General features: G+C 41.4%; 1 protein-coding gene across 1 annotated transcript in view; it reads right to left on the reverse strand.

Annotated features, from left to right (window-relative positions):
- Nucleotides 1-20,235, reverse strand: part of LOC135246831 (NACHT, LRR and PYD domains-containing protein 12-like) — a 122,948-nt gene that overhangs the window by 66,965 nt on the left and 35,748 nt on the right. Inside the window, exon 10 of the mRNA XM_064320111.1 lies at nt 17,936-18,109. Within this exon, the coding sequence (XP_064176181.1) occupies nt 17,936-18,109 (174 nt within the window). The remainder of the gene's footprint in view (nt 1-17,935; nt 18,110-20,235) is intronic.

The raw sequence follows: 20,235 nt of genomic DNA on the forward strand, positions 1-20,235 counted from the left end.
AAAACTCAGACAGCAGTGTATTTACATGCAGACAAAGATCACTCCATTTCAATACTGCATGTAAAACTCCAGGAGGCACTGTCAGACAAGCAACATCCGGGACAGGGTCGTGACGGGTGCTGGAGCCTGGCGGCAGTGTAGCACAGTGAGTAAGGAACTGGCCCTGTGACCGAAATGTCATAGGTCTGATTCCTGGGTAGGCTACTGCTGTTGTACCCTTGAGCAAGGTACTTAACCTGCATTGCTTCAGTACATATCCAGCTGTATAAATGGATACAATGTAAAAAAAAAAAAAAAAAAATAAAACCACACCTACTGGTTAAGCAGACACACACCTGGATGATGTTATGAATCAATTCAGGATTTAGAAGTGTGCTTCTTTCCACAGTAGGTGTCTGAGACCGGGATCCCCCACGATGGTGACAGAGAGCACGTACAGACCAGAGAAAAGGCTGAAAAGTGCTCGTATAATTTCATTTATTTTGTCTTTGTTATTTTAGTTTATTGTTTTTGCCCAGATCACGTGAGGGTGACGGGCAAAGGTTTTTCATTTGTGATTATGCTCTCTCTCGCTACCCCAATGAAATGTTAGAGATATCTGGAATTTCCACATCTCCCTGTGTCCAGCTCTTCTGTCCCTATTAGGGTAGTCATGGTGTGTGACCCTGGATTTGAACCCAGAATCTTCTTGCTGTGAGGCGACAGTGCTTCCAATTGCACCACCGTGCCACCCTCAGGCCAGTATTTTTATTCAATGCCCTTGAACACAAGTGGTATTGCGTGCAAGAACCTCTCCCTTAACCTACATACAAAATACTTTACATGACTTAATTTAACAATTATTATTTAAAATGACATTTATAAATTAAATAGACAAATTCTTTGATAGGTCAATCGACAGTAACCCAGTGGAATCAAGTGACAAGCCAAAACAAATTCTGTATCAGGTCAGAAGACTAAATAATGTTATTAAATAAGGAGTCAATTAAAATAGTGAATTGAAATGATGCACTTATTGAATGCAGGCTCACTACATCTAAGGTACAAAACAGAAGAAATTAAACAATATTCTGATTTGAGATTACCAGAAAAGAGAGAGAGACTGATGAGCCAGACCTTATCAAAGTATTCCCCTCATCCAGTGCCACAGGGACAAAGGAAATGAGCTAAAATGCACAACCAAAAGGGGGGGGGGGGGCAGGCTCATTTACGACAAGGACTGGCCTATCTAAAAGCTGACAGTATACTTATTACATTAAAGTGACCTTATGTTGTTGAAAGCTGGGCTAAATAGTCATGACAGAAATATATAGGTATAATAAAGGTAGTACAAGAGGTAATTCCGTCCAGCTATTGTATACCTATAAAAAGCATGGAAGTTTACTCCTTCTTCTAACATAGACATAAAGATTTTTCAATTAATGATTTCAATTGAATGCCACAAATTACATTTAAACTTAAGATCAAATGGAACCGGATCTTTATTTGTTCTGTAGCCATGATAGGCCTCTAGCCTCGTAAATACCTTTGTCTTCTGGTTTGTTCTTTCCAAGACAGGAGGTGGGACCCATAGGTCGCCTGCCTAGATCAGGGTATCAGAGTGGCGTAAAGGACGTTTCCTTTAATGTTCGTGGAAGGGAGGGTAGGCAGCATGGCTGCACCCTCATGCAAAACAGGGAATTTTAGCTTATTTTTCCAGCAAATATGGATTGATGTCACATTTGAATACAGGGCTATACCTTATTTAAGGTAAAAAGCAAACAAACCAGAGCCACATGAACAACTGTAACAACGGTTAATATAATAAAAATGGTTAATCTAATAACTTTGTCCTTCATGTAATAACTTTGTCCTCTTTACTGTAATAAATGCTGGTTAACCTGTTTGACCTTTACCAGTCTGGCTTTTGATCCGAGCACTCAACAGAGACTGCCCTCCTGGCTGTGACGGAGGCACTTGCCACTGCCTGATCCTACTAGAACTGTCTGAAGCATTCGACACGGTTGACCACAAACTACTCATCTCCACCTTGGCTGAGATGGGAATGAGCTGCTGTTCATCCATCACAAGACCTCCCTACTGCGGGAGCTTTAATCACTGCTGGCGGCACCACAGTGACTGCCTCTCACTCCGCAAAGAGCCCGGGGGTGGTCCTGGATGACCAGCTGGAGTTCAAGGAGCACGTCAAGGCAACATCCTAGTCCTGCAGATTTCTCCTGTATAACATCTGGATGATTCGACCATACCTGACTATGCACTCCACCCAGCTACTTGTCCAGGCTATGGTGACCTTCCATCTTGATTACTGCAAACCCCTCCTTGCAAGCCCACCAGCTTGTGCCATACAGCCACTACAGATGATTCAGAATGCTGCTGTTTATCTTCAACGTTCCTACGTTCTCTCACATCACTCCCCTGCTGAGGTCACTCCACTGGCTACCGATCGCCGCCAGGATCAGGTTCAAAGTCCTGACCCTTGCCTGCACTGCAGCCAAAAGAACAGCTCCAGTCTACCTATAGGACACGATTCAATCCTGCACGGCAGCTTGACCACTCCACTCTGCGGCAGCAGGGTGACTTGCACTCCCTCGGGGTGAATGGTTCTCCCTACCACAGATCTTCTCCACACTAGCTCCCCAGTATTGGAATGAACTCCCTGTTCCTCTACGAACCACTCAGTCATTGCCCATCTTCTGCCGTAGTCTGAAAACGCATCTCTTCAGTCTGTACCTGGACTAACTATCACAACTCATTACATCACATTACATTCCAGGCATTTAGCAGACGCTCTTATCCAGATCGACTTACACATAGCATTTTACACATAGCATTTTACATTTTACATTGTATCCATTTATACATTCACCTCCCATCGTGCAACCAGCTGTCCACTTGACCCCATCCCATCTACTGTTCTCCAATCCATTTCCAACGAGTTCCTTCCCTATCTGTCCCCCATTGTTAATTCCTCTCTTTCCTCTGGTCATGTTCCCTCTGATTTTAAGATGGCTCGTGTTACCCCACTCAAAAAACTCACCTCAGACCCCTCTGATGTAATGGAGGCGGCATAGCTCAGGAGGTAAGACTGATTGTCTGGCAGTCGGAGGGTTGCTGGTTCAAACCCCGCCCTGTCGAAGTGTCCTTGAGCAAGACACCTAACCCCTAACTGCTCTGGCGAATGAGAGGCATCAATTGTAAAGCGCTTTGGATAAAAGCGCTATATAAATGCAGTCCATTTACCATAATGAATTATCGACCCGTATCGCTTCTACTATTTCTATCCAAAACCCTTGAACGAGCAGTTCTTAAACAACTAATCTCTTTTCTCCATCAGAACAACCTGCTAGACCCTCACCAGTCTGGCTTCCGATCCAGGCACTCAACAGCGGCTGCGCTCCTAGCTGTGACGGAGGCACTTGCCACTGCAAGAGCCTCACGCCTCTCCTCTGTCCTGATCCTTCTTGACCTGTCTGCAGCTTTCGACACGGTCAACCATAAAATACTCCTCTCCACCTTGGCTGGGATGGGCATCGCCGGGACTGCCCTGTCTTGGTTCGCTTCCTATCTTGCAGATCACCTGGAAGGGGTCTGCCTCTGCTTCTCATCCCCTTGTTACGGGAGTGCCGCAGGGATCTGTACTGGGTCCTCTGCTGTTCTCCTTATACACCAGATCTCTTGGTTCAGTTATTAATTCACATGGCTTCTCCTACCATTGTTATGCAGATGACACACAACTCTTCTTTTCTTTCCCCCCCTCGGCCACACAGTCAATGATAAGATATCTTCCTGCCTGGCTGACATCACCACCTGGATGGGCAGCCACCATCTGAAGCTCAACTTCAACAAAACTGAGCTGCTCTTCTTCCCGTGCAAGACCTCCTTACTTTGTGAGCTCTCAATCACGGTTGATAGCACCACAGTGACTGCCTCTCACTCTGCCAAGAGCTTGGGGGTGGTTCTGGATGACCGACTCATCTACAACCTTCCCAAATTCTCCCACGTCACTCCTCTGCTGCGATCACTCCACTGGCTACCGGTCGCTGCCAGGATCCGGTTCAAAGCCCTGACCCTTGCCTACACTGCTGCCAACAGTACAGCTCCCATCTACTTGCAGGACATGAATCGATTCTATGTGCCTGCTCGACCACTCCGCTCTGCGGCAGCAGGGCGCCTTGTAACCCCTCCCACCCGCCCAAAGGGATCACAGAGCTTCTCCACCCTAGCTCCCCAGTGGTGGAACGAACTCCCCGTCCCTCTCTGAACATCCCCCTCATTACCCATCTTCCGCCGTGGCCTGAAGACTCATCTCTTCAGACTATACCTAGACTAACCACCACCACGCTGTATATTTCACTCTAAATCCGCCCCCCCCCTTTTTTTCATGACACTTGTTACATGTTGCCCCAGCACTTTTTGGTAATTTGTATTTGTCCTAATACTGTAGCTTATTCTTCTGCCTAGTTGGCTTTGCAGAGGTTAGGTCTGAATAGTGTGAACTAAACTGTGTTCTTGCCTAGAAATAGCTGTACAAAATAAGTATTGTACCTTACTGAACCTGTGTTTAGCAGTTGTCTATGACCATGAAATGCACTTTTTGTACGTTGCTTTGGATAAAAGCGTCTGCCAAATAAATGTAATGTAAAACATGTAATGTACAGCTGGATATGTACTGAAGCAATTCAGGTTAGGTACCTTGCTCAAGGGTACGAAAGCGGTGTCCTACCCAGGAATCGAACCTGCAACCGTTTGATTACAAACCCAGTTCCTTACCCACTGTGCTACACTGCCACCACTCCCATGGCACTCTCTGCAGGGCACTCCCAATCTAGGATCACTTATCACTTGTACCCTTCTACATTATTCCCGTAGCACAGTGTTACTCATTACGCGGCTCGTGAGACTTTGTTTTGCGGCTCATATAGATTCACTGATAACAATAAGAATATAGCTATAACTTACTTCTATATGTTTCGTGTATGTCCTGTTTTAGCACATTGAAATAAATTATCCAGCAGATGGCAGCATACTGAAGATACGTCAAAGAACGTAGGCTACGTAACAGCGAGAGATCATAGGATGGAGTGTAGCACAGTGGGTAAGGAACTAGACTTGTAACTGAAAGGTCGCAGGTTCGATTCCCAGGTAAGGACACTGCCGTTGTACCCTTGAGCAAGGTACTTAACCTGCATTGCTTCAGTATATATCCAGCTGTATAAATGGATACAATGTAAAAATGCTATGTAAAAAGTTGTGTAAGTCGCTCTGGATAAGAGCGTCTGCTAAATGCCTGTAATGTAATGGATCATGGGTAGATGTATAGCCTATGTGTGTAGCTTTGCATTTGCGAATGGTTTTGCAAGTTTAGCACATAAGCCTAAATTCTATATTCCATAATGCCGTTTGATGTAAGGTTATATCTCATAAAAAACACGTTTTCAGCGTACAAAAATGCCAAGTTACTAAAAAGTATTGATATCAAAATGACGCCAAGTTACGATACTACAAACAATATAGGCTATCTTGCCTCACCGAAATGACATAAGATGTATCTCAAAGCAATGCTACCCAATATTTCCTCAGTTCTTTCAAGTCACTTGGCCCTGTGTTTTCTAATCTTACCATTTCACAATGTCATGCAAACTTTCTGTCAGATCAGAGACAAATATTTCGAATTGCCTCATGGAACACATTGAACATTGTACATTGAAATTAATGTATAAATTCATTAATGTACAGAACTGCTGCTGTGCAACGACAGGAAGCACATTTCTCCAGAAAACATGTTTATACTTGCTTCTGAACTGAATTTGAGTACATGTGCAAGTTATTGTATATTTGCTACGTACAATAAATACTGCATGTAAAACACATATTGTACATACATACATAGAGAACTTCTTTATCCGCATGGGGACATTTCCCTGGCAGCATCTTACATTCACATTCACGAACACACTTGTACCAATAAACATACTATCATTCACGCAACAGAAAGCCTGGGCAGCGAAATACATAGGCCTACATACCAATACAAATTAGACATACACACACCTATTCAATCAATCTTGACTGTGAGAGAGCCATCCACACATAAGTTTGGCCTGTTCATGTAGTGCATGCTTATACACAGGGCCAAGTGACTTGAAAGAACTGAGGAAATATTGGGTAGCATTGCTTTGAGATACATCTTATGTCATTTCGGTGAGGCAAGATAGCCTATATTGTTTGTAGTATCGTAACTTGGCGTCATTTTGATATCAATACTTTTTAGTAACTTGGCATTTTTGTACGCTGAAAACGTGTTTTTTATGAGATATCAGTTCTTTTTGCAAAGCGTTTTATTATGAGAGTGAGAAATGCGACCCTGCAAGAAACGGTTGTGGATTATGGCTATCGTTGTGTTAATCTGTACAGTCTTATGAGCGTGTACCGTTCAGCAGTTTCGGTTTGCTATATATGTAAAACAGTGGCTGTGAGAAAGGATGCAGTGGCGTAAGCGTAAACACATCAGAAACGCAGATGGAATATGGTATGTACTCACGGATTTGACGTCCATCCAACGAGCCTTGACTGACAAAATAATCAACACGCCCGTAGAATTATAACTCCCTAGGTCGCAACTTGTGTAGCCTTCTGTCCTGCTCCGTTGTCTGTTATTTCGTGGAGATGCACTTTTAGTGTTTGTAAGGTTTATCCTTCTGTCCTGCTCCATTGTCTGTTATTTCGTGGAGATGCACTTTTAGTGTTTGTAAGGTTTATAAGGCATTTTGATAGGCTTATCTGCATGTAGGAATCCTCTTCGCTGTTTTGCTAAACTAGAACCGGAAAACATGATAGTGGAGAATAGGAGCAGACGCATATGTCCCAGCAGGCTTTGCATATGAGAGAATAACAACAGTGTGAGAGAAATTAAAATGAAATTACGAAATTCCGTAGTTGAAACAATATGTTTTTAGCAGAATGGGCATGGAGGTGAAGGTTGACATGATCACGGAGTATAGTGCGAAGTAAATGGAGTGACCATGAGCGAGCTTATATTCCTTATCAAATGGTATATATAACAGTCGGTATTGAAGATTAGTTGTTGAAGTGGAGGGTTAAATAACATTACTCACATTATTTGCCTGTAATGTGATGTAATCTATTGCACGAATGTGTTTTTCTCATGTTCAGTGCTAGTAGTTATACTTATGAGTGAATCATGATTTTAAATGTAATGTTTTAATGCGGAGTTGCAGAACGTAGTAATTGTGTGTAGCCTATGTGGCTAGATAGAGAACAGGGCGAGGTAACATGAATGTAGAAACGTGGCGTTTGCTGATATTAAGGTTTTGTACGGTAGCCAAGTGAAGAAATATAGTTAGTAGAAATGGCACAGTGGTGAACTGGTGTAACTTTTAAATAAAAGGAATACATTTGCGTCATGAAATGCACATGGGTGGCCGTGAGTGAGTGAGGTTTACCAGTCTGTGACTTCGTTAGCTAATGCCATAGCTATGCAATGCGTGAAATATCATTCGCGAACCTGCCGGTGGTTTTAAAGAAGAACACAAGCCAGTAAGCACAGAAGAGCTTCCGTTGAATCCATATGGCTTAGCAATATTGTAGCCGGTCAATAACTGAACGTACAGACGGTAAGTCATAATGCATATATCTTAGCAATATTGTAGCCGGTTAATAACTGAATGGTGAACGGCGGGTAGATATGGTGCAAAAGCAATAATTAAGAAGTAGTAGACAACTATTAGTGAGGGTCGAAGCAAGTTAAAGAAACGTGTTCCAAGCCGGGCTTGAACATACAACGCTGTGTTCCCAAGCCTGTAACCTTACCCACTAGGCCACGGACGGATTAGCCGTTCAAACTGCGGAGTTGCAGAATGTACATAAGTAGTAATTGTTTGTAGCGTATGTGGCTAGATAGAGAACAGGGCGGGGTAACATGAATGTAGAAACGTGGCGTTTGCTGATATTAAGGTTTTGTACGGTAGCCAAGTGAAGAAATATAGTTAGTAGAAATGGCACAGTGGTGAACTGGTGTAACTTTTAAATAAAAGGAATACATTTGCGTCATGAAATGCATATGGGTGGCCGTGAGTGAGTGAGGTTTACCAGTCTGTGACTTCGTTAGCTAATGCCATAGCTATGCAATGCGTGAAATATCATTAGCGAACCTGCCGGTGGTTTTAAAGAAGAACACAAGCCAGGAAGCACAGAAGAGCTTCCGTTGAATCCACATGGCTTAGCAATATTGTAGCCGGCCAATAACTGAACGGTGAACAGCGGGTAAATATGGTGCAAAAGCAATAATTGATAAGTAGGCTGGTAGACAATTATTAGTGAGGTCTGGAAGCAGGTTAAAGAAACGTGTTCCAAGCTGGGTTTTAACCTACGACCCCATGTTTCCAAGACTGTAACCTTACCCACTAGGCCACAGGTGGACTAGCTGTTTGAACGGGAAATGTTTCAGAGTAAAAATGTATGGGTATTTTGCGTGTGTATGCAAGTTTTTGATTGGGTCGTGTAGGTGCAGATTTGGCTGGTGTCAGTGAAATGTCCAATGGGGAGACATGTTGTTAGTGGGATAGGCGGCAGGAAAAATAAGAATGAGAAGAAGAAGAAAGAGAAGAAGAAGAAGAAGAAGGAGAAAACGCAAAATCCCCTTAGTTTGGGGCTTTATTGTGTGGACATGTGAAGTTGTTTATGAAATGTGTCTGTTGAAATGGGGTCAGAATGTACAGAATTTAATGTTTTTAAGGGCTGAGTGTCTGTGGCTGTTGTGGTTATTTCTGTGGGGAACCCTGAAAAGTGCCAAACTCTCGGTGCTGTATAGGTATGGGGCATGCCCCCGCCAAGGCGTAACTTGGCCGGATGGCATACCTGCCATCCCAATCAAATATTGTCTCGGCCTCTGCCCACTCCAAATGGACAGATTTATGATTAGAAAAAAGCAGAACGAGAAAAGTGATTCTTCATTAGCTGACGGTGACGGAGTTAGAAACAGGCCCGAGGAGAAAGAGCAACGTGAGGAAAGAACGGCGGAAAATGCAGATCAGTTTGGCCGAGAAGCCCAAGACACCGATGCTGCACCAGCAAAGAAAAAGGTGCGGTCAATTCAGGACGAACACCGAAAATTTCAGGACACATGGACTGATGAGTTTTTCTTAGTGCAATACAAATCCACTCAATTCTGCCTAATTTGCCAGAAGACTGGTGCCAATTGTAAACGGTATAACCTTGAACGCCACTTTAGTGCTTTTCACGCCAAGTACAACATGTTGTACCCGCCAGGTAGCAACCTGAGGACTAATAAAAGTAAACAGTTGACAGATTCTGACAGATTCTAATGTATAATGACATTAAAAATCTAGACTTCCATGGCAGAAAGCATTTGAAGCATTTTTCAAAAAAGTCTAATTTGTGGAAAATCTAATGGGCAGAGCTTATGGGTCCTTATGGGAAAGTTGTTACGCTTGACGAGTTACATATATGTCCAAAATTTCATGAACATAGCTCAAAAGGGGCCGGAGATATGCTTGTTCAAAGTTATCCAAAAAAACACCTTTTAGCTCATGATAGCGCCACCTTATGGCCAATCGGCTTCATATTTGCTCCCTGTCCATTTGGAGTTGTACCCTATACCAATGTGCTGAGTTTTGAAAAAATCAGCATAGTGGTTATGCCTAAACAGGAAATGATCTCTCTAGCGCCACCATTTTTGTTTGATCGGGCCAAAAATGGAAGGTTAGCCTCCACTTATGGGTACTGATATGCCTACGAAGTTTTGTGGTGTTTTTGTCAAACCATTCAGAAATTATTCACCTTTATGCTAAAAGCCACACCCTCCAACATACTCATTGGCTCATAGTGGCCATATCATTTGGTCAATCAAAATTCTGTCACTAAATTTTGGTCAGCACCATCTGTAGATGATATGTCTCGAATTTGGTGGTGATCAGATCAACGCTCTAGGACTAGTTTGCAGAAGTAGGTTTTTCGAAAAATTCAAAATGGCGGAAAATCGCATATGGCGGAAATGAACGCCAATGAGTGTATTGAAATAGACATGACCCAAGGATTCAGGGGCAAAAAAGATCACAATCCTAGGACAAACGATTCAAAAGTTATGAGCAAAAATGTACCTTGAAGTTTGGCCTGTTGGTGGCGCTACAGAGATGGATGGATTGACCCCAAATAAGATGCCTGGATACAATGGACTGTCCTTTATCAATGTGCCAAATTTCATAACAAATCACTAATGGGTTCTATGGGCTACCATAGACTCCCATTACGGAAAGTATAATAATACTAACGATTACAATAGGTGCCCTGCACCTTCGGCGTTTGGCCCCTAATAATAATAATAATAATAATAATACATGCACTGCAACTTTCAGATTCGACATTAATGAGGAGGATCAAGTTTATTGGGAAATATATCCAGGAACAGCGAATTGCAGATCTTGCAGCGACACCATGTTACAGCATTGCACTTGATGAGAGCACGGATATAAGCGACATGGTGCAATTGTGTGTGTGGGTTCGCTTTATTCAAAAGAACAAATTTCGTGAGCAGCTATTATGTCTGTTACCACTTCATGGACAGTCCAGAGCGGAGGATGATTTTCAAGCACTGATGAACTTTTTTGCAGAGAAACAAATCGACTGGTCGAAACTTGTGTTGGTGTGCACCGACAGAGCTCCAAGCATGAGAGGGAAGGAGGGACTTATCGGACTGATGGAAGACAGCATTCCCTAGTTTGTCTCCTTTCATTGTATAATTCATCTCATAAAAAAACACGTTTTCAACGTACAAAAATGCCAAGTTACTCAAAAGTATTGATATCAAAATGACGCCAAGTTACGATACTACAAACAATATAGGCTATCTTTCCTCACCGAAATGACATAAGATGTATTTCAAAGCAATGCTACCCAATATTTCCTCAGTTCTTTCAAGTCACTTGGCCCTGTGTATAAGCATGCACTACATGGACAGGCCAAACATATGTGTGGATGGCTGTCTCACAATCAAGATTGATTGAATAGGCGTGTATATGTCCAATTTGTATTGGTATGAATGTAACATGCTGCGAGGGAAATGTCTCCATGGGGATAAAGAAGTTGTCTATGTATGTATGTACAATATGTGTTTTACATGCAGTATTTATTGTACGTAGCAAATATACAATAACTTGCACATGTACTCAAATTCAGTTCAGAAGCAAGTATAAACATGTTTTCTGGAGAAACATGCTTCCTGTAGTTACTCAGCAGCAGTTTTGTACATTAATTTCAATGTGTTCCATGAGGCAATTCGAAATATTTGACTCTTTGATCTGACACAGAATTTGCATGACATTGTGAAATGGTAAGATTACAAAACACAGGGCCAAGTGACTTGAAAGAACTGAGGAAATATTGGGTAGCATTGCTTTGAAATACATCTTATGTCATTTCGGTGAGGAAAGATAGCCTATATTGTTTGTAGTACCGTAACTTGGCGTCATTTTGATATCAATACTTTTGAGTAACTTGGCATTTTTGTACGTTGAAAACGTGTTTTTTTATGAGATATCATTTCTTTTTGCAAAGCATTTTATTGTGAGAGTGAGAAATGCGACCCTGCAAGAAACGGTTGTGGATTATGGCTATCGTTGTGTGAATCTGTACAGTCTGATGAGCGTGTACCGTGCAGCAGTTTCGGTTTGCTATATATGTAAAACAGTGGCTGTGAGAGGATGCAGTGGCGTAAGCGTAAACGGATCAGAAACGCAGATGAAATATGGTATGTACTCACGGATTTTACGTCCATCCAACGAGCCTTGACTGACAAAAGAATCAACAAGCCCGTAGAATTATAACTCCCTAGGTCGCAGCTTGTGTAGCCTTCTGTCCTGCTCCGTTGTCTGTTATTTCATGGAGATGCACTTTTAGTATTTGTAAGGTTTATCCTTCTGTCCTGCTCCGTTGTCTGTTATTTCGTGGAGATGCACTTTTAGTGTTTGTAAGGTTTATAAGGCATTTTGATAGGCTTATCTGCAGGTAGGAGTCCTCTTCGCTGTTTTGCAAAACTAGAACCGGAAAAGTTGATAGTGGAGAATAGGAGCAGACGCATATGTCCCAGCAGGCTTTGCATATGAGAAAATAACAACAGTGTGAGAGAAATTAGGATGATATTATAAAATTCCGTAGTTGAAACAATATGTTTTTAGCAGAATGGGCATGTAGGTGAAGGTTGACATGATCACGGAGTATAGTGCGAAGTAAATGGAGTGACCATGAGCGAGTTGATATTCCTTATCAAACGGTATATATAACAGTCGGTATTGAACATCATTATTTGAAGTGGATGGTTAAATTACATTACATTACATTACAGGCAAATAACATGTGTTTTTCTCATGTTCAGTGCTAGTAGTTATACTTATGAGTGAATCATGATTCTAAATGTAATGTTTTAATGCGGAGTTGCAGAACGTACATACGTAGTAATTGTGTGTAGCCTATGTGGCTAGATATAGAACAGGGCGAGGTAACATGAATGAAGAAACGTGGCGTTTGTTGATATGAAGGTTTTGTACGGTAGCCAAGTGAAGAAATATAGTTAGTAGAAATGGCACAGTGGTGAACTGGTGTAACTTTTTAATAAAAGGAATACATTTGCGTCCTGAAATGCATATGGGTGGCCGTGAGTGAGTTTTGGTAAAGCAAATATATCCATATGGCTTAGCAATATTGTAGCCGGTCAATAACTGAACGTGCAGACGGTAAGTCATAATGCACAAGTCTTAGCAATATTGTAGCCGGTTAATAACTGAACGGTGAACGGCGGGTAGATATGGTGCAAAAGCAATAATTGAAAAATAGTAGACAATTATTAGTGAGGGTCGAAGCAAGTTAAAGAAACGTGTTCCTAACTGGGCTTGAACATACAACCCCGTGTCCCCAAGCCTGTAACCTTAACCAGTAGGCCACAGACGGACTAGCTGTTCAAATTGCGGAGTTGCAGAATGTACATACGTAGTAATTGTTTGTAGCCTATGTGGCTAGATAGAGAACAGGGCGAGGTAACATGAATGTAGAAACGTGGTGTTTGCTGATATGAAAGTTTTGTACGGTAGCCAAGTGAAGAAATGTAGTTAGTAGAAATGGCACAGTGGTGAACTGGTGTAACTTTTTAATAAAAGGAATACATTTGCCGTCATGAAATGCATATGGGTGGCCGTGAGTGAGTTTTGGTAAAGCAAATATAACCGTAAGAAAACGTTAGTGTAAAAGAGGAAATGATCTGCCTGAGGGCGAGTCGGGATTCAAACCTCAAACCGGAGGTTTACCAGTCTGACTTCGTTAGTGCAGCACCATGCCATAGCTATGCAATGCGTGAAATATCATTAGCAAACCTGCCGGTGGTTTTAAAGAAGAACACAGGCCAGTAAGCAAAGAAGAGCTCCTGTTGAATCCATATGGCTTAGCAATATTGTAGCCGGTTAATAACTGAACGTACAGACGGTAAGTCATAATGCATATGGCTTAGCAATATTGTAGCCGGTTAATAACTGAACGGTGAACGGCGGGTAGATATGGTGCAAAAGCAATCATTGATAAGTAGGCTAGTAGACAATTGTTAGTGAGGGTTGAAGCAGGTTAAAGAAACGTGTTTCTAGCTGGGCTTGAATCTACGACCCCGTGTTCCCAAGACTGTAACCTTACCCACTAAGCCACAGGTGGACTAGCTGTTTAAACTAGGAATGTTTCAGAGTAAAAATGTATGGGTGTTTTGCGTGTGTATGCGCATTTTTGATTGGGTCGTTTAGGTGCAGATTTGGCTGGTGTTAGTGAAATGTCCAATGGGGAGACATGTTGTTAGTGGGATAGGCGGCAGGAAAAATAAGAATTAGAAGAAGAAGAAGTAGAAGAAGAAGAAGAAAGAGAAGAAGAAGAAGAAGGAGAAAATGCAAAATCCCCTTAGTTTGGGGCTTTATTGTGTGGACATGTGAAGTTGTTTATGAATTCTGTCTGTTGAAATGGGGTCAGAATGTGCAGAATTTAATGTTTTTAAGGGCTGAGTGTCTGTGGCTGTTGTGGTTATTTCTGTGGGGAACCCTGAAAAGTGCCAAACTCTCGGTGCTGTATAGGTATGGGGGCATGCCCCCGCCAAGGCGTAACTTGGCGGGATGGCATACCTGCCATCCCAATCAGGAGGCACTGGTGTCAAAACTTAAAAACCAAGAGCTAAAGAATGTAATGCAGCTCGTTGTGCGAGTCATCAACTTTATCGAGGCCAGGGCATTTAATCACCGGGAATTCCGTGCCCTTCTGGAGGAATACGAGGCAGAGTACGGGGATCTGGTGATGCGCAACTAAAGCCGCGTTTCCACCGCAGGAACTTTACCCCGGAACTAGGAACCTTTTGAGGAACTAGGGTCGTTTCCACAGGAACTAGGGTCTAAATTTAGTTCCGGGGGCTTTGTTTTACCCCCCAAAAGGTTCCTGCTCGGGGGGTAGTACTTTCCGAAAGTACAGGAACCTTTTGGGTGGAGCTTGCAGCGCTGAACATTTCTGATCGAGTACTAGCAGCATTTTTTGTGTTTATTTTCAGGCGCCATGTTTAAAAATATGCAGCCGCAAACCAATTTATTTTCATAATAACGTCAAATCAAAACTGTATGTTATGCGGCGCAGTAGCCTACTTTTGGTTATAGCCTGCCAACGTCTTGGAATTATAACGTGTGCTCTTCTGCACTTTTCTTGCTTTAGTATTAATTTTATAAAATGCTAAGCATTCGTGCTGGGACAGCATATTGCGTACTAAAACATTCAAACGGATTAATTTGGTTGCTGAATATTTTCTTCCGGATTTTCTTTGTTAGCCCGTTGTAATTGACTCAAAACGTTTGATACAGTTATGTGAGGTATGCGGTAGTTCTGCGTAATTCACATTGGTGATACAGTAAAAGCAAACTGGAAATCACCTTCCGCACTTTTTGTCAGGGTACAATATTCTAGTTAATTCTAGTAATCGTACCTTTAGCTTTTTCAGACTGCCGTAATTTTACTCTGCCATTCTTCAATTCCACAAAAAGACCAGGAAGACTGTGGACTAATTTATGGTGCATGGTTCGCATCTGGAGGGCACACTTCACTGCTCGGCTAGCAGTAACTTCGAAGGAAAGCAAACAGTGGCTGTACCACTACTCATTAAAATTTTCACGCAAGTCCGAATTTTCGTTCTATTCTTGTCATTTTGCGATTAGCCTATATAGAATTGACGATGAGAAAGTAATCAAACAGCAAATTGTTTACAACGTGTGCATGTTTTCTGCTGTTGTTGCCAGTTATATTGGAAATGTGAATGCATTCTGTCGCTTCGGATGTCAAGACATGAAAGCGAATGTTCGCATAAAAACATAATGAATGTGTTTGAGAGGATATATAAAACAGTTACAATCTGACTACTGGTCTGTTATATCCTATTTGTTGCATGACAACGGTCCAAGTTCAACTACCAACGACAGTTTTGCTTGACAACGGTAAAATATGCCCAAACGGCTGCAGAAGAATATTTCAATTCCAGGTGATTAAATTGATAAAAATCAATAAATACAAAAGTAACCATATATAGTCATTGTTGGTAACCCGTTGTATATAAGTGGAATAAACCCCTCTGGGCTGTCCCGGTTATTAGAAAATAATGTAGGCTACTTCAGTGGTAGTATGGGGTTACAGAAGAAATCATATGACAGATGGACCGACGACAACGCTTTTTCATACGTCAGTGGGCTAATTTGCCTAATCTTCGCGGGACTTTAGACCGCGGTGGAAACGCAGACAACCATGGGCTGAAGGAACCTTTTAGTTCTTGGTAAAGTAGTTCCTGGGACGAAAAGTTCCGGTTAATTTTGGTGGAAACGCGGCTTAAGTGGGATGGCTATCGTGTGGCCGGGTGCTTGAATGATTCTGTACTCAACTTCCTCACATCCCTGATTTTCTTGCAAGCAAGGGGAGGGCTGAGCCAAAGCTTGAGGACCCACACTGGATATTACAGCTGACACTCCTCACTGACATCACATCCCAGCTTTTTTGTGAGCACTTACTCACGTGAGGCAACATTTTCTATAATGAGCATTGTCAAAAGAAAAGATAGAAGTAGGCTTACAGATGTGCATCTTGATTGTTTGACTAGGATTGCAACCACTAACTACAAGCTTTGCATGGAGAAAGTCAAGGGATAGCTAAAATACATGAGAGCCTCAACATATTGATACAAATATAACAGAGAAAAACTGATACAAATATAACAGAGAAAAATAAGTTTTTAATCTCTATTAGTAGGCCAATATATACATTTCTGTGAACTTTTTTTATTTCATATTGATAATGCTTATGTATAATTGCATATGTACATACATACATAAGATGAGTTCCACTCCCAGCCTTACTCACTCACACACAAGTTTTATATCTTTTAATAATGCAATGTAACTATGAATTGAGAATAAAAAGAGATGTAAGGATGGAAAGCATGGTACTGTATTTTTTTAAACATACACAAAGATGGTAATATTTTGAGAGTGATGATAAAAAAAGAGTTATATATGCAATCTCTGTGGCTCTTAGGAGGAGTAATGGCCTTACTCATAAGTGGCTCTCCTAAGAAAATTAGTGAGTACCACTGAACTACGGCATCAACTGGAATTACACTCCATCGCCATCTAGTGGCTGTATGAGAACACCACAACTGATTATTGCCACTAACTTTTACTGCTGGTAGACACTAGATATTTTAAAATGTGGTGTCTTTTGAAAATTCCACACATTGCACCTATTTTCTGTGTGTCCTTGCCCTATAATCCATCAATACATTTTAGTCGCGCACACTTTTGCGAATATAACAGGTTAATTATTGCGTAGCATTTAATTATTATTGTAAAAATGATGATAATAATGATAATGAAAGCCTGATATATTAAGTCATGTTTTTCTTTTAAAACCCCTTATCAACATGTTTGGTAAACCTTGTGGATTAATATAAACTGCACAAAAAATGTTATAAGTCAGGACACTTGAAAGAATTAGAATACTTATCTAAGAAATACTCCTGTAAATGATGTTATGCTTTAGATGATAGGAACTAGAGCCAGAACATTGATCTTTGAATCAGGCTATTCCACACAACATGTCTGCTTACAGTGGTATAATATCCAGACTATTACTTGGGACTGGAACCACAGAAGAGTGACTAAACTAAACGATATAACACTGCATCTAAACAGCAGCTCACATGTTGTTCAGATGGACACTCTCCCACCAAGATGTACACACATACCCTGCCGGTCAATAGTTAATGCCTGGCTTTACCAGCAGAATAAAATACAATTTTATTCACAATCATTTCAGAAACACCACAATCCTGCAGCACACACAGGTGTGTGATGAAAGAGTAAAACTCACCTTCATCAAAATGTCAGTGTGTGAAAGAGAGTGGGGTAAATGTATGAATTTCATCATTCATAGCAGGTAGTGAATAATGGAGATGGATGTAGACTGCAATGTGTGACAGACCTGAAACATTTTACTATACAGGCGGTCAATCTTTTGCCCTGTCAATCAGACACTCAGCATCCAGTCATCACCTGTGACCTTATACTACAGACTCCACTGAAACCTTACATTCTGCTCTGGAACCACAAACCTGGCAATCCTCATAAGGTTTTATCCTGCTTTCATTTGCTTGTTGTGATAGAGGAGTAAGGTATATATGGGCAAAGAAAGAATGCTAGTGGACAGAGGAGTAAGGTATATATGGGCAAAGAAAGAATGCTGGTGGACAGAGGAGTAAACAGAGAGAGAAAGAGCTTTTTTAATATTTCACTTAATAGAACCATAATCACAAATACTATTTAGTTAAGATCACACAATACACAGCACTACTCACCCCAGTCTCTGTAGTTTACAGTTTGGACTCATCAGTCCAGCACAGAGCAGCTCCACTCCTGAATCTCCCAGGTTATTGCAGCTGAGGTCCAGATCTCTCAGGGGTGAGTTTGATGACTGGAGAGCTGAGGCCACAATATCACAGGACTTCTTTGTGAGTTTGCAGTTGTTCAGTCTACAAAGAAGAGTTAATATATTCAAGTAAAGAAGAATTATTGGCACTCTTCATTAAAATGAGCATGAATGATTGTATAAAAGGACGGAGTGTGGCACAGTGGGTAAGGAACTGCGCTTGTAACCGAAAGGTCGCAGGTTTGAATCCCGGGTAAGGACACTGCCGTTGTACCCTTGAGCAAGGTACTTAACCTGCATTGCTTCAGTATATATCCAGCTGTATAAATGGATACAATGTAAAGTGCTATGTAAAAAGTTGTGTAAGTCGCTCTGGATAAGAGCGTCTGCTAAATGCCTATAATGTAATGTAATAATGTAAAAGAAACATCTTAACATAATGATTTTAATTTTCTGCTCAAACATTTGTAGAAACTGCTTACTTTCACTTTAATTAAACATAATTCTTATAAAAAAATAGTATTTTTCTCAAAAACATTGGGGTCAAAATTATTGGCACCCCGAAAGAATATTTAAAATAAAACCAAACAAAGTGGCATCTAAAGAAATTTTACAAAAAAAAATTGATCTCAGTCCCCCGGAACTGTATTGCTCATTTATGACGAGGACTGCCCTCGTCATAAAAAAAAAAAAGCTGACTGTACTTATTCATTAAAGTGACCTTATGTTGTTGAAAGCATGGCTAAGAACCATACTATTACCAAAATATTCATGAATTCAGTCCCTTTCTAACAAGACGAAACATGAATATATTAGGAGGTAATTCCGTGAAGTTATTGAATACCAATAAAAAGCACGGAAGTTTATTTGTGCTTCTAACATAAACATGAGGTTTTCAGACAACGATTTCAATAAAATGTCACAGATTGCATTCAAACTTAAGATCAAACAGAACAGGATCTTTGTTCATTCTGTAGCCACACTGGACCTCTGGCCTTGTAAATAGCTCTGTCTTCTGGTTTGTCTCTCTTGAGACAAACTCTGCAGGAGGTGGGACCCATAGATCGCCTGCCTAGATAAGGGTATCAGAGTGGCGTAAAGGATGTTTCCTTTAATGTTCCTGGAGGGGAGGGTAGGTAGCATTCTTCAAGCCAGGTCTCTCTTGAAAAAGAGATTTCTAATCTCAATTAGACTGTAGGGGAATCAAGATGTTCCCAAAAACAGGTAAAATGACCGTTAGCCCAGGAAGAAGCAGATCAAAAGTTTGTAGTAAAAACAGGAAGATTTATTACGCAGCCGGCTACGGGAACAACTCAGCAAAGAAGTTCAAAATAGTATTGGTGGGTGATCAGATTTATACAGTTTCCAGTAGACTGGTATTTGCATATTGTGGAATTATATTGTTGAAAGGGAGCACTGCCTCTGATTGGTGATAGAGGCTGTGCTTCCTTCCGATTGGACCATTCAAATTCAAATCCATCCTACCTATTCAAACAGGTACCATTCACATTGAAATTGAATACAACAGGGGGGCTCACCCCCTTCCCCCTGGGGCCCAGCGGAAACTTCCCAAACGCAGAATACACAAAACTGTCTGTTTCCCAACAAGACTAACCTGGTTAAATAAAGGTTAAATAAAAAAAATAAATAAAAGCCAATATTGTATCCAGTTCACTGTTTCTCTCTCTGAGGCCATAATCTAAACACTTATATCTGACATACTGTAGATAAGTTAATTGCTCATTTTGCCCTCCCGCCCAACCACAGGGTCTGGCTTCAGTCGGTTCATGGTCTGAAGAACAAATCATCACTGCAGACCCGTCGCCCCGTCCCACAGGTGGACCATTTCTGAGCAGCCAGCAGCTCAGTGGTTGCAGTCTCGTCAGAGGCAGCTCATGAAAATGATTGTGTAGTAATAATCATTTGAGCACCCTGGGGCAATACAAAAGGACTCTCGATGCATTTTTTGTTTTGTTTCTTTCTTCCTGATTCATCGCTGAGCTCACTGAAAGTCAGCCATCTACCAACAGGAACTGAGCAGGCGAGACTAATGCCAATGATGTCAAACTAGCTTGTTCCAAGATGGCTGCAGCCTCATATAAAAAAGGGAATTTTAGCTTTTTTCCTGGCAAATACGGATCAATTTCAGATTGATGAAAATCAATATCTTATTTAAGGTAACAAGTGTGATTCCGCAATAACTGCGACCGCACACGCTCATGCAAGGGG

The sequence above is a fragment of the Anguilla rostrata genome, unplaced genomic scaffold (genome assembly GCF_018555375.3).
Source record: "Anguilla rostrata isolate EN2019 unplaced genomic scaffold, ASM1855537v3 scaf0943, whole genome shotgun sequence".
NCBI classification, from domain to species: Eukaryota; Metazoa; Chordata; class Actinopteri; order Anguilliformes; family Anguillidae; genus Anguilla; species Anguilla rostrata.